Raw genomic sequence first — 16,110 nt, 5'->3', positions numbered from 1 at the left:
AAAGAGTGAAAAATTGAAGGGGGTCTGAATACTTTCCGTACCCACTGTATATATATATATATATTTTTTTTTTATAATTTAAATATTCACAGTAAGATATTATTTTTTTTTTCTTCGAATATTCATTTTGATGTTTGTGAAAGAATATGTTTACTTTAAAAATATTTCTTATAATAATGTCAAACATTTTTTATTAGCTTTGATGAATAGACAGTTCAAAAGAACAACATTTATTTGGAATAATTTTTATTTAGTATAGGAGATCATGATCCGCACTCACGAAAACAGTCTTCTTTTTTCGTTTTCATTTACATTCATCGCTGATTTCGTGAGAGCAGATCATGATCTCCTATACTAAGTAATTTAACAGATTGACGCACCAAAATAAAAAGATCAAGTGACGGAAGAGTACGATGCAAACGGCGTTGTAGAAATATAAACATAGCAATCCAGTGGTGTCTATTTTATGATGTCATCTGCAACCCAGTTCTTCATTATACACTGTGTGCACAATTATTAGGCAAGTTGTATTTTTGAGGATTAATTTAGTTATTGTACAACTACAGTGCTCTTGGTCAATCCAAAATGTTAACAAACCCTCAAACCTTAACATTTAAGTAGTAAAAGTGAAGTTTTGGCGTTCTTAAGAGAATATCTACATGTACACCATTATTAGGCAACTATTAGTGTGCAGAATTATTATGCAACTAAATGAAAAGCAAAGATCTCACTTGTTTATTTTCACCTGTTAAAGTGAGAATAATAAACAAACTCAATTTACAAATAAACATTTCTGAAATTTCAAAAAGAAAACCTCAGTGACCAATATAGCCACCCTTCTTTTCGATAACAGTCACAAGCCTTCCATTCACGGAGTCAGTCAGTTTCTTGATCTGGTCAGAATCAACTTTGTGTGCAGCCGCAACCACAGCCTCCCAGACACTGTTCAGAGAGGTGTACTGTTTACCTTCACTGTAAATTTCCTGCTTAAGAAGGGCCCAAAAGTTCTCAATAGGGTTTAAGTCAGGTGAAGAAGGGGGCCATGTCATTAGTTTTTCATCTTTAAGGCCTTTACTGGCCAGCCACGCAGTGGAGTACTTTGATGCATGTGATGGAGCGTTGTCTTGCATAAAAATCAAAGTCTTCTTGAAAGATGCAGACTTTTTCCTGTACCACTGCTTGAAGAAAGTGTCTTCTAAAAATTGGCAGTAGGTCTGAGAGTTGATTTTGAGTCCATTTTCAACCCGAAAAGGTCCAACTAGCTCATCTTTAATAATACCTGCCCATACCAGTACCCCACCTCCACCTTGCTGGCGTCTGAGTCGAAGTGGAGCTCTGTGTCCGTTACTGATCCAACCACGGGCCCATCCATCTGGGCCGTCAAGAGTCACTCTCATCTCATCGGTCCACAAAACCTTTGAAAAATCTGTCTTCAGATATTTCTTGGCCCATTCTTGACGTTTCAACTTATGTGTCTTGTTCAGAGGTGGTCGGGTTTCAGCCTTTCTTACCTTGGCCATGTCTCTGAGAACTGAACACCTCCTACTTCTTGACACTCCAGGTAGGTTGCAGTTGTGGAATATGGCAGCACTGGAGGATAATGGGTTCCTGGTAGATTCATGTTTGATTCTTCTCAAATCTTTGGCGGTTAATTTGAGTCTTTTCTTCTCGACACGTTTCTTGCGACCCTGTTGACTATTTGCTACAAAACGTTTGATGGTTCTGTGATCACGCCCCAATATCTTAGATATTTCAAGAGTGCTGCATCCCTGTGAAAGACTTTTTACAATTTGTGACTTTTCAGAGTCAGTTAAATCTCTTTTTTGGCCCATTTTTCCTGAGGAGAAGAATCTGCCTAATAATTATGCACACCTTGATATAGGGTGTTGATCTCCTTAGGCCACACCCTCCCTCGTTACACAAATACACATCACCTGATATGCATTAAATCCAATAAGCATTCAAGTTTATACAGCTTGGACTTGGAAATTATGGATAAAATGATGATATGGTCAAAATCATCACTTGCCTAATAATTGTGCACACAGTGTATAAGGGAAAATACACAGTTATCCCTCCACTCTTTGTCAGGATACTAGTGGTTTATTTTGTGATGTGGCTGGCTTACTGTACATTACTGCACTTATCACATAGCTACTTAACTAATATACAAACAAATAGACAGAAAACTAGTACAGATATGGAAAAAATAAGCTGAAAGAAAGAAAGAAAGAAAGAAAGAAAGAAAGAAAGAAAGAAAGAAAGAAAGAAAGAAAGAAAGAAAGAAAGAAAGAAAGAAAGAAAGAAAGAAAGAAAGAAAGAAAGAAAGAAAGAAAGAAAGAAAGAAAGAAAGAAAGAAAGAAAGAAAGAAAGAAAGAAAGAAAGAAAGAAAGAAAGAAAGAAAGAAAAAGAGTGAAAAGAGTGAAAAATTGAAGGGGGTCTGAATACTTTCCGTACCCACTGTATATATATATATATTTATAATTTAGAGCGCGGTGCAACCGGCGTTGTAGAATCAATTTTATTTGGAATCTAAATTGTTGATCAATTTAATGCATTCTTGCTAAATAAAAAATGTTTTTCTTAAAAAAAGAAAAATAAAATTTACTGACCCCCAAATTTTTAATGGCATTGTAAATTTTAAATATATTATTTATTTATTTTTGTATTTGTTTATTTTTTTATTTATATTTTTATTTGTATATTTTGTATTGTATTATATTTTATTTTATTATTTTATATATTTTATTATATTAGAATTATATAAGTGCCATATTTAGGAAATGAAAGGTAAGGGGTTTAGATAAAGAAACACTAGGCTAGAATAGTATTTTGAATATTTTATTGAGTATATAATGAAAATATAACTAAATGAAGTAACTTTAACAGTGTAATATTACTGTAATATGTATCAATTAATGTGATGTATTTTTTGTCAAATATTCATTCTGAAAGTTTGTGAAAGGAAATTCTGTTATAAAATAACTAGGTGACACCCACTCTCTTTAAGAAATAGTGGTCTTAAAAAGAAATAAACATGCCACAGTTTTACGTTATCCTTATAAGGTCATGCTAGATCAGAGGTGCCCAAACTCGGTCCTGGAGGGCCGATGTCCTGCAGAGTTTAGCTCCAACTTGCCTCAACACACCTGCCTGGAGGTTTCTAGTATGCCTAGTAAGAGCTTGATTAGCTGGTTCAGGTGTGTCTAATTGGGGTTGGAGCTAAACTCTGCAGGACACTGGCCCTCCAGGACCGAGTTTGGGCACCCCTGTGCTAGATGATTGCAATCTAAAAATATGCAGAAATGGTTTAAAACAAATGTCAAAAATCCTCCGATACAATAAATGAAATTCATTTTTATCATATTTGATATGGTCCCAATATATCATGCATCTATCTGCACATGCTTTTTTGAATGCGGGTGGTATTTTGTGGTAAGCATTAGTTTCGAAGGCACAGACATTATGATAGAAAGGCTACTGGGAGCAGGCTGTGTGTGAATCTTTAATGTGACAAGTAATAAAACATGTTGGGAGATGCATCTGCTTGATTTTGATCACGGTACAGAGATGGAGAGGAGGTAACTGGGAGGTCACTGTGTCCCATGGCAGGGTGAAGTTTACAAAAACGTGACTTAAGACTCAGTAGACCCATTATGAAATGTGCAGCTTCTGTTTTTCTGTGCCGTTCTGCCTTGGCACCACTTGTGATAAAACAAACCTCTGACATAAGGCATGCTGGCTTTAATTCAATCTCACCCAATACTATGACGCTTTAAGTCTCACTAATACACCCCAGAGATGACGTCTATGCCACATGGCTGCCTCTCATTCAATAGATTCAACAGTTGCGGGCTACTGCTCATGCTTGCATGTTTCCCCCTTAGCCGGATGCTCCTGTCAGGTGACACTCAAGTGCAGTTGTCTGCTCATATCTGTGTCTGTATCAATTCCATGAATTGGATACACACCAAATAATTAGTATATGGCTCAGAATGGATTTAGGTTGTGAGTATGTTTATAAAAAATCTCTCACTCTCTATCTTGCTCTGTCTCTTGTGCCTGTGAGCTTGCTGAGCGAAACTGTACACCTTATATATATATATATATGTATATATTTAACCCAATCTTCTGAGTAGTTTTATTTAAACTATTGTTTAAAAATGTACTATATAGCTGACTTAAAATTAACCCAAAATTATTCACTAGAGGCATCAGCAATAATCAAAAGGTGAACATTTATTAATAAGCAATTTAAAAAATGTTTATTATTTAATTATTATTTATTAAACTTATTAATAAATGTTCTTTTATTGAACACATTAATAAATGTTAATTAACAACCTATTTTGGGTTTCCTTTCAGAGAACAGTTCTTAAAAGAAACATTTTTTCTTAGTGTGAAGAACATTTTAATAATCTAAAGAACTTTTTTCCACTGTAAAGAACCTTTTGTGGAATGAAACGTTTCCATGGATGGTAAAGGTTATTTGTGGAACCGTTGATGCCAATAAAGAACTTTTATTTTTAAGAGTGTATAATACTGTACAAATTTTTTTGGGTCAGTAAGATTCTGTTTATCTATTTATTTTTTACAAATATATGAATACTTTTATTCTGCAAGGATGCATTAAATTGTGATCAAAAGTGGCAGAAAACCTTTTATACTGATACAAAAATTTTCTATTTCAAATAGAAAATGATGTTCTTTTTGAACTTTCCATTTTTAATAAAGAACCCACAAAATATTAATCACCACCACTGTTTTTTTAATCAAATAAATGCAGATTTGATGATCATAAGAAACTTCTTTCAAAAACATTCAAAAATCTTACCGACCCCAAACTTTTGAACAGTATACTGTAGGTCTAAGTAACAAAACTAGCAAATCTAACCCTAAAACAATGTTAAAACTATTTATGACTAGAAAACATTTAATTTAAATACATTTTATGAAAGCATTAAAACAACTGTACATTTATTATGTTGTCTGTACTTTTGTTTTTTCCATTTTTGATGTTAAAAAACGTATAGCCATAGTCTCCTTTTGTTTTATGCAAAAGCGCAGCATGCACATTCTACTAAATATCTTATTTTGTGATTCCAAGAAGTTACACCCGCTTCAGCAAGTGGAAAGAGACGAAAAAAAACGACTGCTTAGAAAGAGAGAATTAAGAGATATTTTGACCTGAAATAAGCTCAGTTTCACAATTTCTCTTTTCAAGTAGGGTAAAGGATGCCTATCGAGGATCAGAGCACGAGGACGATGACACTCGTTTGCTACAGGGTGGTATAGCACAAGCGGATGGACTGCCCACCCACGGGCAGCTGTAATCAATCATCATTCTCAGATGTAGCCCTGGCATTGTGGGGCCTTGTGGTGGTGAAGAGACCGAGCAGGTGAAGGGTTTCTTCTTCCACATCAGTTGTCAATATAAGTGAAAACAGAAACCAGAATCGTCTTTGTATCATTCAACGCTCATGTGCTGCCTCCTCGCACTGAGTTATAACTATACCGTCTGTGGCAGTCACTTTCCTCATCTGACTGAGCCTCAGAAATTGTCATACTTATTTAAAATGAGACATTTATAAGAAATCAGTACCTGGAGAGGGGGAAACCAGTGGGGTTGCCACTGAGAGGAATGTTTTGCATGAGTGGGAGGTTAAGGTTTACGACAAAAAGTTAGAGGTTAACCTTTGGAAACTTATCTGCCACTCCTTGACTCAGTGATGGAGCAGTGAACACGGTAGTGGGTGGTTGCCAAACAAAAGTGCCTCCTCTGCTGTCTAGGACTTTAGGAAGGTACAGTTTTCCATACATATATGGGTTTCCCCTAAGCAGAAGAACTGCTTGATGTGATCAAGGCAACACTGCTCAGTAAGAAAGACAGGAAGGGACACTCAAAAGGAAATATCGACTGGTGGTTACTAATTTGCCAGGACAGAAGTTCAAGTCTAGTTTATGTCATCCTCCTAGTCTTGATCTTCTAAAAACACGCCAGTCTGCGGCTGCTAGTTCACTTTTTTACACGTAAAGGTAAAATATCAAACATGACACAAGCAGATTGACATGTACAGTAAGTACGGCATGTTTACGTGGTTATTGTAAGCTATTATGCGAATGTGGTTACGTTCAGAAACCACGATATATTTGCTGATGTTGGAGAACCGTCATAGCTGTAATGATGAGCTTGTAGCACGGCTGCTGAAAAACAGTGGCTGGAAATGGAGCAGCCAGCAACCACAGTTACATGCGATCCCTTTGATCTTGATGGTGTTCTACTGATGTGCTACTGTCACAACTCATCTGTTTCTGTCAGAGCTGCTTGATGGGATTCTGCTGGAATCATGTACACAGCGATAGGTCTGTCCTGCAGAGAGCAAAGACGATTCAACACGTTTGCTGCTTCTGAGGTCTGGCTTTTTACAGCAAAACTGCATACTCTATGCTACCATATACAGCTGAACAGGAAGTGATTGTTAGTTGAAAAAAAAAAGAAAGACAGAAAGCTCAAAGGCTACAGGCAGAGATACCTTGAGGGGTGCAGGGGGACAGATTGCATTTTATGCAGAGCCTGGACGACTCAAGAATATTAATAAAACTGATGCACTGATATTGCACGGGTTGCTCTTGCTGTAAATCTTTACAAATGCATATATAAAGTGGCCCCAAAAAGTAGCACACCTAAAAATGCATTATTATATAATAAAATTGTAAGCATTTTATCTTTTTTATCTTTTTTAAAAGAAATGTAGCACTTTTCAAGCTCAAAAAAAATTTGTTAAGTTTTATATTAATATTATTGCATTTTTTAACACTTTTTGCTGGAACATGGGTCATGTGATGAAATACATCTGCGATTACTCTGCTATGGGATTTTTGTGAATGTTTTATATCTACTAAAATCACCTTGACATCTGTTAGTAATTGAAAAATGGTTCAGAAAAATGTTCAGAAAAAGCTAGTTCTGAGTGTTTGCGGATGCCAGTTGGTTTGCAACTCTTTTTTTCATACACTTGAAAAATGTGGTAAACAATTTACTTTGAAACCATTTTCCCTCAGAAATTGCTAATAAATTTCACATATAATTACAAAGTAATGGCAATGAATTAAACATTAAAGTAGAAAGACTGAAATATTATTTTCTTGTAAAATGTACTCCAATAATCTTTATTTACCGCTGCGAAAAATAATTTTTACAGTGTAGGCAATTCAATAAATGCATTCTTAAAAGGATAGTTCACCCAAAAATTAAATTCTGTCATCATTTACTTTATTCCTTCTGCAAAACACAAAAAAGAAGATATTTTGAAGAATGCTAGTAACCAAGCAGCTTTAATGGTGACCATTGACTTCTATTGACAAAAAAACATTTCTCAAAATATATTTTTTATGCTCCACAGGAGACAGAAAATCATAAAGGCTTGGAACGACATGAGGGTGGGTAAATAATGATGGAACTTTCATTTTTGGGGCCACTGTTTATAACGGCCATCTTTATTATCTTGCCCAATGCTGCAATTTAAGGGAGGGCATATGAAGGCCATATAAATTATTTATGTACAACTCTTTGCTTTGCTGCATGATTTCATTGAGCAGTATATTTTGTTATACCATGATGTGTGTGAAGATAGAAAGTGTAAACAAGTTCCTAAGAGTTTCACTACACAATTTTAGATAAGCAAATGCTTGGAAAATTTCTAGCTTTTTGTGCTGTTAAATATGAGACATGTGAATCCACTGAAGCAGAAAGCCAGCTTTATTTACACGTAATGCACAGACCCATGACTCTTCCACCAAACATACGAAGAACCTACTGATTCACATCTCCTATACAAGCACCTGAGGCCAGAATATATCTTTTATAACTTTATATATTGTCTTTTATAATGACAGTGAAAAACCCTAGTTCCTATTTTCAGGCATCTTGCAGATGCGTTTGACAAGACATTTTTCTTTCACTTAGTATTTATCAGCCACTGAGCATGCAGTGGAATGGATTATCTGTGGTTTCATATCTCTCCCACTGACTTTCTGTGAAGCAACATCTTTCATGAATTTCAGTCCAGTTATTAGTCTGGCAGTTGCTTGTTTCCTTTATTTGGATCTCAGACTAGCATAAAAGCAAGACAACGCTCACCTACACCAATCTATGTTTAGAGCTCGTGGCCCCATGCCTGTTTAAGTTTGTGAAACCTGGTGGCAGGGGTGAGGTTAGGGGCTAGTTTTAGAGTTTGACTTGAAAAGGGCCGAAGACCTCTGCTCTCGTCTCAGGCTATGGGCCTTACGGTGCATTTCAAAGCCTCGACTCGGACTGCACCTCGACTTCTGAGGAAACGTGCATCACTGCGCTCACAAGGTACCAGACCAGAAGAGAGAGAGAGCAAAGAAAAAGCGAGAAAGAGAGCGAGAGAGAAGAAGAAAGTGCCTTCCTTCATTTCCTGCACTTCAAAGCTATCTCCACTCATGTGTATGGCCATCAGAGTCTCAGTGGTGCTCACCAACTTTACCCCCAAATGCACCACCCCCTCCTCCTTACTTTTCCACTTCCTGTCTTGGGCAGAATTACCTGAGCTCTGACACTCACTGGCAATGAGAACCAATAAAAATAACCCTCATGTTGTAGATTGTACAAACCAGAATGTAATAATAATTCACAAAAAAATATTGTGTATTTAAATAAACTGACTCAAACTGATGCAATCTGAAGCATGTGAGAAGATTACTTCAGTAGATTAGATACAAACAGGATTCAGAGGCAAAAAATGAATCATCAATATGCTGATTCAAAACAAACTAGGTTTTCTTGTGAAAGTTAAAGATTAAATCTCACAAATAGTCAGTTTAATTGTTACTCGCACATACATAGGTGATTTTAAAGTATTGTATATGTTACATATTTATGTTTACCATTAATAAACTACATAATACTTGCTCCGTTGAATTTCTTTCTTTCTGAATGTATTTATTCTGAATGCGTTGAGCACAGCTGTAAAGACGGTTTGCAAAAGGTCTCAAGGCACCTGCCAGTAGGTTACAGGTTTCAAAAGCATGCATTCACACACTAACACCCGCACAAACAATTTTACTGTACGCACGGATTCACGCATATCTGCGTAAAAGCTACCAAACAATAATAATAATAATAATATTAATAAATAAATAAATACATATCTCTGTTTTAAAATGTTTTGACTATGAAGGATTAGTTTGTAGGTGGTGTATACAGTACAGTACAGTACAAAATAAAATAATGAAAGTTATAAGTGATGACCATGACATCAGTGGGAGTTTTTAAAGCAATATCGTGGTCAGGATTTTACTGCTATGATATAAAATATAATATTGGTGTAGTAGTATTTTGTGAAATTCAGTCAGTAGTTAAAACACTGAGAGAAAAAACATTTAGTCATTTTTCCATTTCAAGGTTACGCCTGCTTTCAATACCAAATTTAAAATGTGTATTATTTCTTAAAATCTAATTTAATATATGTCATATATGCATACTTAAAATGCTAAATAAATTTCAGACTACAATTGTAAAATTCATTCATTTTTTAATAACTCTTAATAACCATAAATTCTATGGATTTAACATGTGAGCGTTTTCCCCCCTCCTTGTTATTAAGTGTTTCACATGCTGTCAATTCTCATATATTTCAACAGGAATAATTTTTATGGTGACAGGTGTGATCAGCTTAGATATTATAGGTCAGTGCAACAGTTTTAAGCATTATTTATTTTAACATATTTAAGAATTTGTGATAAATACTTTCATCAACCTGACTTATAAGGGCCTACTTAGAAACAATTATGTAGTTTTATCGGTCAACATTTTAAATCTGTATTATGCAATGACTATCTAAACTATGCCTTGAAAGCAGCTCTAAAATGGAAGTGTTGCACATCTGTAGACTATAATCATCAGAGACATGTTTAGATATTAATGCTCGGTGACCTGTCAAACGTCCCCACAAGCACTTTCCCCCCTCTCTGGGGTCCCTAGGGAACACCACCAGCGGTTTATAAATCACATTTTAAATTAACAGTGCGTTTTTTAAATTATTATTATTATTATTATTATTATTATTATTATTATTAATCACACTATAAACATGATAACTAAGTTTGATCATCACGTTCTTTCATAACACTGCCGTCATTATTCTCAGCATTTAAAAATAACGCATCCAAAACATGATCAGAATTCGACAAGTCCTTTCAGAATTGTTCCCGACAATGAGGCATTTCACTTTCAAAGATTTGTGTCAGAGTGCATCTAGGTACAGTGAGAAAACTTGACAAATTGCAGTATTTGTTTACTTTTGACAATAACTGAAACTAGGTCGCGGTCTGGAGAAAAAAGATCAGAACAAAAGTTCTCTGTAATTAGGCTTCTAAATTTAAGACACATATGCCAAGGACTCGGTTCCATGCCCACCTGCCCTGGCTGGCACAGCTGGCATTTAGATAAGTACATAAGTAAGAGGACTAAATATTCAGTTTCTTATTATGATCCATGCTGTTATCTTGTACAAAAACTTTACCACGATAACGACTTTTATGCTAATGATATATTAAAGAGTGGCAATCCTTTATGCTTCTTACCGTCCTTGTTTCGTTATGATCATCTCTGTCTGGTACTTGTGGAACTTTGCCCACAGCGGGTAGTTGTTGAGGAGCACTTGAGTCTTCCCAGACACCTGTAGACCAGGTAAAGAGTACATCGGTGCTCGTGGATACCCGTGCTGAAAAGACGCCGGGTAGCCGTCTGCGCTGCTCGGGAACACGTCTTTAACGTTGGCTGAAGAATACGCATCGGCTCCGGCTGGAACGTAAGTATGTCCCGTCCCGCTCCGGCTGGTGAAGTGACAACTGCCGAGCGGAGCCGGTGCGTAAAACCTCCCCGTCTGCGCTCCGGCGCTTTGGTGGTGTTCAGCGTGGAACGGCAACGTCAAACTGTCCTGTCCGTTTGGAATCGAGTCCTGGTAGTAAAACCTCGTGTCTTGGATGCCCATTTTAAAGTCCGGTAAGTCGCGGTTTCGGTGCAGGTGGCTGTTCAGTTCTGCGTCTTTGGCGAAACTTTGCGCGTCTGTTCCATTCAACATATTGAGATACAAATTCCTGCCTATGCCGCCCATCTGCAGCACCGGTTCGAGCTCACTAGAGGTGTCATAGGTTTAGCGTCCGTATGCTTTAACATTTAAAATAAGACTCCAACACAAACTCTCTATAGACTGCAAGTTGTGGAGCTTGTCTGCAAAGCGCACTGTGTAGCCTAATATAGTTGTAAACTACTTGGGAAGTCTTCACTTTGATTTATCTTAATACGTTGAAGACATTGCCACTATGTATTTGGAATAGGAATCGGACTTCAAACACATGATAAGACTCTATGATATATCCATATCTCGAATGGTAATTGGTCCGGAGGTGGGCTTTAAACTCAGACTGGGCGTCATAGGCTTGATACGCAAGGACGGCCTTCCCCTATTTACGGGGGCTTCAGTTTGATACTCACTTAATATAACCGAACAGTCTTTATAATGTATAGCCTATTCACAGAGAGTATACTGATTAAAAAAAAGTAATTCTTAAGGCGCGTATAAAGGTATGTGGGTCGGTGAGTGTATTGAATAATGTATTTTGTATTAGTTTTTAATAAAAACAATCAGCCTTCAACTAACTAAAAACAGAATTGTATTTAGAATAAATTCATAGGCTAACTAATTAGATTTGTTTGCAGGTGTAGATGAATAATATGTGGAATACCAGAGCAACATAAATCACAGAGAGTGAGTCGTTTTCCACCCATTTTAAAAAAAAAATTGTTATTTTTCTTTTTGAAAAGTACGTTTATGACATTCATTGTCACTCAAGCACACAGGATTTTTTTTGTCTCCACTATGAGAGCATCTTTATTGAAGTTTTACATATGAAATATTACATCACTGTAAATAAGTGAGCTGATTTTTAAAATGAATTAATTTGTTTATTTTATGAACCATTCTGTTGTACATGTACAAAATGAAGTTATATGATGATGTTACCAGCAGTATTATATGGCATTTTAGTAACGGCACACACATGACGCCTTAAAGTTCACTATTAGTGTATTTTCCAACAACTGGTGAAAACTTTCCAACAACTAGCAATATTATAAAGACAAACACAAAAGAACATCAGCGTAACACACATGACACTAAAATAATGCAGTAAATACAAATAATGTAATATGCCACATACAATACGCTGTATGTACACCTTCAAAAGGTGAAGAAACTAACTTTTTAAATAGATTCCAAAATGTTATGGTTTGTACAGGGGATTCTGGGAATGCCTCTTCTAATAAACTACAAAGGCAATATTTTTTACTTAAAAAGCATAATTTCAAAGAATATGTAGTGGCTTAATTTCTTTATGTTGTTTTTTAAAAATACTTAATAAAAAATTGAAAAAAAAATAAAATTACATGTATTGTCTTAAAATGAAGTGTATTTGAAAATGTATTTTTTTTAATTGTATGAGCAATTTACAATTTAAAAATGTTTTAGTTTTCTCTTTACTTTGTTGTAAAGTGAAAATGTTAGTCTTCTGTTGACAGTCTGTCTTCTTTTCACTTTATTAGTTCAGTTGCATTTAAGTCACACTGTACACATCATTTGCACAAAATAGTGTGCATTCATAGAAAAGTGTGAAATAGTAAACGAAGAAAATCACAATACCCCATCAAGCCAACATTCAACCAAATATAACACCCACATTCACACACACACACACACACGCACGCACGCACGCACGCACGTCTACATCAAACTAAACCGAGCAGAATAATGACTATTGTCTTCTGCTTTATAGCTGAATCGATTGTGTTCTTTGCAAAACTGACACTGTTATTGAACTGAATCAACACAGAACTGACTAAAGCTGAATATGACACTCTAGTCTTCTGTAGGGCTGCTTATAGCTGAAATTGAAGTCATTTCATAATTGATTAACTTTGCAAGACTGTTATTTTCCAGTTTATTTCTGCAAACCTTTAACGCACGCACGCACGCACGCACGCACGCACACACACACACACACACACACACACACACACACACACAGTGTCCCCCAGTGCAGGTATGACACAATTGCCTTTCCACACTGTCATTTCTCTAATTCAACTTCCTGTGTCTCTCCTAGCAAGGTGAACTCACAAGGTCACCAGCTGAACTCATTGGTGTTGACACCCCAGATGATGGCGTATTGTCCCCAGTGACACGTTCACAAGGCCGAGCGGTTATACTCTCCACCTGCCCTGTGGGGGTGACAGGTACCTTTTAGGCCTTAGTTAAGCTGATCTCCCGCAGGCGATGTTCACCACGGCCTTCGGAACACAAATGGTACGCACAAACAGCCCTCATCTACTGTATCAGCAATTAAAGAAATCACACTTCACACGCAACACGCTGCCCGGCAGCCTTTTAAGCATTTACGCAGCGGCTTTGAATGCCACGCATTCTCAAATCTAGTTGGTGCAGTTGTCACAGGTGTATGGCAGTTCTCTGTTCACAGTATGTGGGAGGAGGGATTTTATATTAGCTCAACTCTTCTTTGGAGCAGTTTCTGTATGTAGCTCTATATGTAAAAGCATTTTTATTGTAGCAATAACATGAGAGGATATGACAATCAAATTATTAATTTCTTTTCTGAATATTGCGTTGGTGTTCCCTCAGTAAAACTATTATCTATTGTACAAGGCGTAAACGATAGCAGCAGATTTTTATGAGGTCATATTTATATCTGTGGTCAGAGTGACAGGTGTACGATGTGAATGATATGACCAGGATCCGACTTTATTTTAGATTTGGTGAGATATGTTTGGTGTTGAAAGTCAGGCTCTCCTAAAATCATGTCTTTTCAGTTGACGATCAATCAGAGAGTGATGTGAAAGATTGCTGGATTTCTTTATCACACTTCTTCCTGCAGTTTCAGGGGTTGAGAGTTTTCATGTGGTGGGTTAGTGTAGTGAGGTGTTATTCTGACTCATCCTGTGCTAATGTTTTATCTATACATTTGAGATTTTCCATCAGTAACGATGATCTGTTAAGCAATATACCTTCAGCTATATGCAGCTGTGATAGTTTCAGTGTGTGCTCTCTCTATCCACAATAGCGTATTACTCTCGTCTCAGTGTTACGGAGGGGACTAGTCGAAGGCCCCGCGGAAACCTGAGCGTGCCTAATGCTCTGATGAACCCAGACCATGCCTGCACTCCATCAGTCATGATATGCGGTACCCTTGTTGTCAAAGCAGCTCTTGTAAAATGTCAAGTCTCACTTCCTTTTCCTATTTACTTCATTTTGAACTTTACTCTAATTTATTAAACAAATAATTAACATTGCAAGCCTAAAAGTGCCTGTTTTATTTTGTAATGGACAGCAAAGAACACACATTTTGTTTATTAAATGATCTATTCTTAGTGTACTTTAGAAATTTAAATGATGACTGTTACCATTATGAACACTGACATACAGAAGTGTATCAAAATGATAAATGTGGATTTAAATATATTAGCATTATCTATTTTTGGCCTATTCTTTAAAATTAGTCATCATTGAATTTCATATTGCTGAATAAATCAAGACATGAAACAATTTGTTACAAATTAATAAGACTTCTGGATTTACTCACAATATCCATTTCTAAATAGGCAATCTCTTGGTGATCCTCGAAAAAGTTGCTCATCAGGACCCCAACAGGAAGTAAATAAAATATTTTCAAGCTTGAGCTTTGCATCCTACCACTAATTAATTTTGTAATATTTATGTTTAAATGCTTTCGGTCCTGCAGTATGACACATCCGCATAATAGAAAGAGGAATTTCCCTATTAATAAGCATAGAGTTATAGTTCAAACTTGACTTCTGTGTATGCTAGCGTATGGAAAACAATGTGTCAAAATAGTCCTGTGGTGTGACATACTTCTATTTTTAGGCGCTTATATTAATTGACAGAATACATTAATTGTTTTATTTGATTATTTAAAAGATTCATTGTCACGTCGCAGGACTATTTAAATGAACCAGTAAAATATAAAAATTGGTGACCATTTGCAACATCTAAAAATACGCACAAATATGTACATTTTAGCTAAATCTTGATGTTGAAAAAAATTGATTTCCATGTCATCCCATTAGCAATATCATACTATACACTTTCAGATAGTGATACTTAAATTAATATGTGATTTTATCATGAACTCCAAAGAGAATATATTGTTTGACTGGTGTTCATTGTATGGGGAGCTGGATGAGGACATGAGTATAACATGTCTAATAATCACGGTGTGAATAGCTCTGATTAGAGAGACTTAGCAGCATATGTTTCTTCAAGTCAGCCCTTACACTAGGCCTTCCTGTCAGGCACGGGGACCTAATTAACGCAACATATGTTTATTTCAAACCCCACTTTGGGTGTGAAAGAAGGCTTTTGGGAGGCACCACCTACAGGGGCTGTGAACGCGGGCAGGGGGGTCGTTGGAAAGGCGGCAGAATTAAAAGGTGTAGAGAGAGAGCGTTAGAGGAGTGAGAGACAGACAACTAGAGTGAAGGAGAAGAAGAGAGCGGAGAAGGTAGCACTTAGTGCTCTGCGGAATTCTCACCCGATATCACATGATCTCCTGGAGAAGTGCAAATGTATTCCACTGCAACCCTAGAAACAAACAAGCTGCCACTTCCTTCGTTTATAATTAGCTGGTAATCAATGCTGAGTCTCTTGGAAACGGGAGAAGACTTGTCAATGTCCATAAGGTGTTTCAATCAGCAATTTTGCGATTTATGTCCTTAAGTCTTACAGGACACGTGTGGTGGATCGTTGCATTAAAAATGAGAGTTGACACCTAATTTTTTAACATAACAATAAAGACGGCCTCATCCATCAAAAGGGATTTTCCACGTGCACATTCATTTTTGAATGCGCACTTGCTCTTGTTGTGGGGTTTGCATTCTCCAACAGCCTCTGAACCATGTGTCACCTCCATAAACGCAGTGACTGAGTGCAAGCTTGAGGTGCTAAGTTGTACATGGTTAAACATGGAGGAGAGACCCACATGCAGATGTATCCA

The 16,110-nt window shown here is 36.6% G+C and overlaps 1 protein-coding gene across 2 annotated transcripts in view; it reads right to left on the bottom strand.

Annotated features, from left to right (window-relative positions):
- Positions 1 to 11,345, bottom strand: part of tbx21 (T-box transcription factor 21) — a 17,095-nt gene extending 5,750 nt beyond the window's left edge. For both annotated transcript variants that reach the window (XM_016469199.1, XM_016469200.1), the window contains exon 1: positions 10,609 to 11,345. In XM_016469199.1, coding sequence (XP_016324685.1) covers positions 10,609 to 11,141 — 533 coding nt within the window. In that variant the 5' untranslated portion in view covers positions 11,142 to 11,345. The remainder of the gene's footprint in view (positions 1 to 10,608) is intronic.
- Between the last annotated feature and the right edge of the window lie 4,765 nt (positions 11,346 to 16,110).

The sequence above is a fragment of the Sinocyclocheilus anshuiensis genome, unplaced genomic scaffold, assembly GCF_001515605.1.
Source record: "Sinocyclocheilus anshuiensis isolate Anshui unplaced genomic scaffold, SAMN03320099.WGS_v1.1 scaffold1572, whole genome shotgun sequence".
NCBI lineage: Eukaryota > Metazoa > Chordata > Actinopteri > Cypriniformes > Cyprinidae > Sinocyclocheilus > Sinocyclocheilus anshuiensis.
This window is presented reverse-complemented; position numbering and strand designations above follow the sequence as displayed.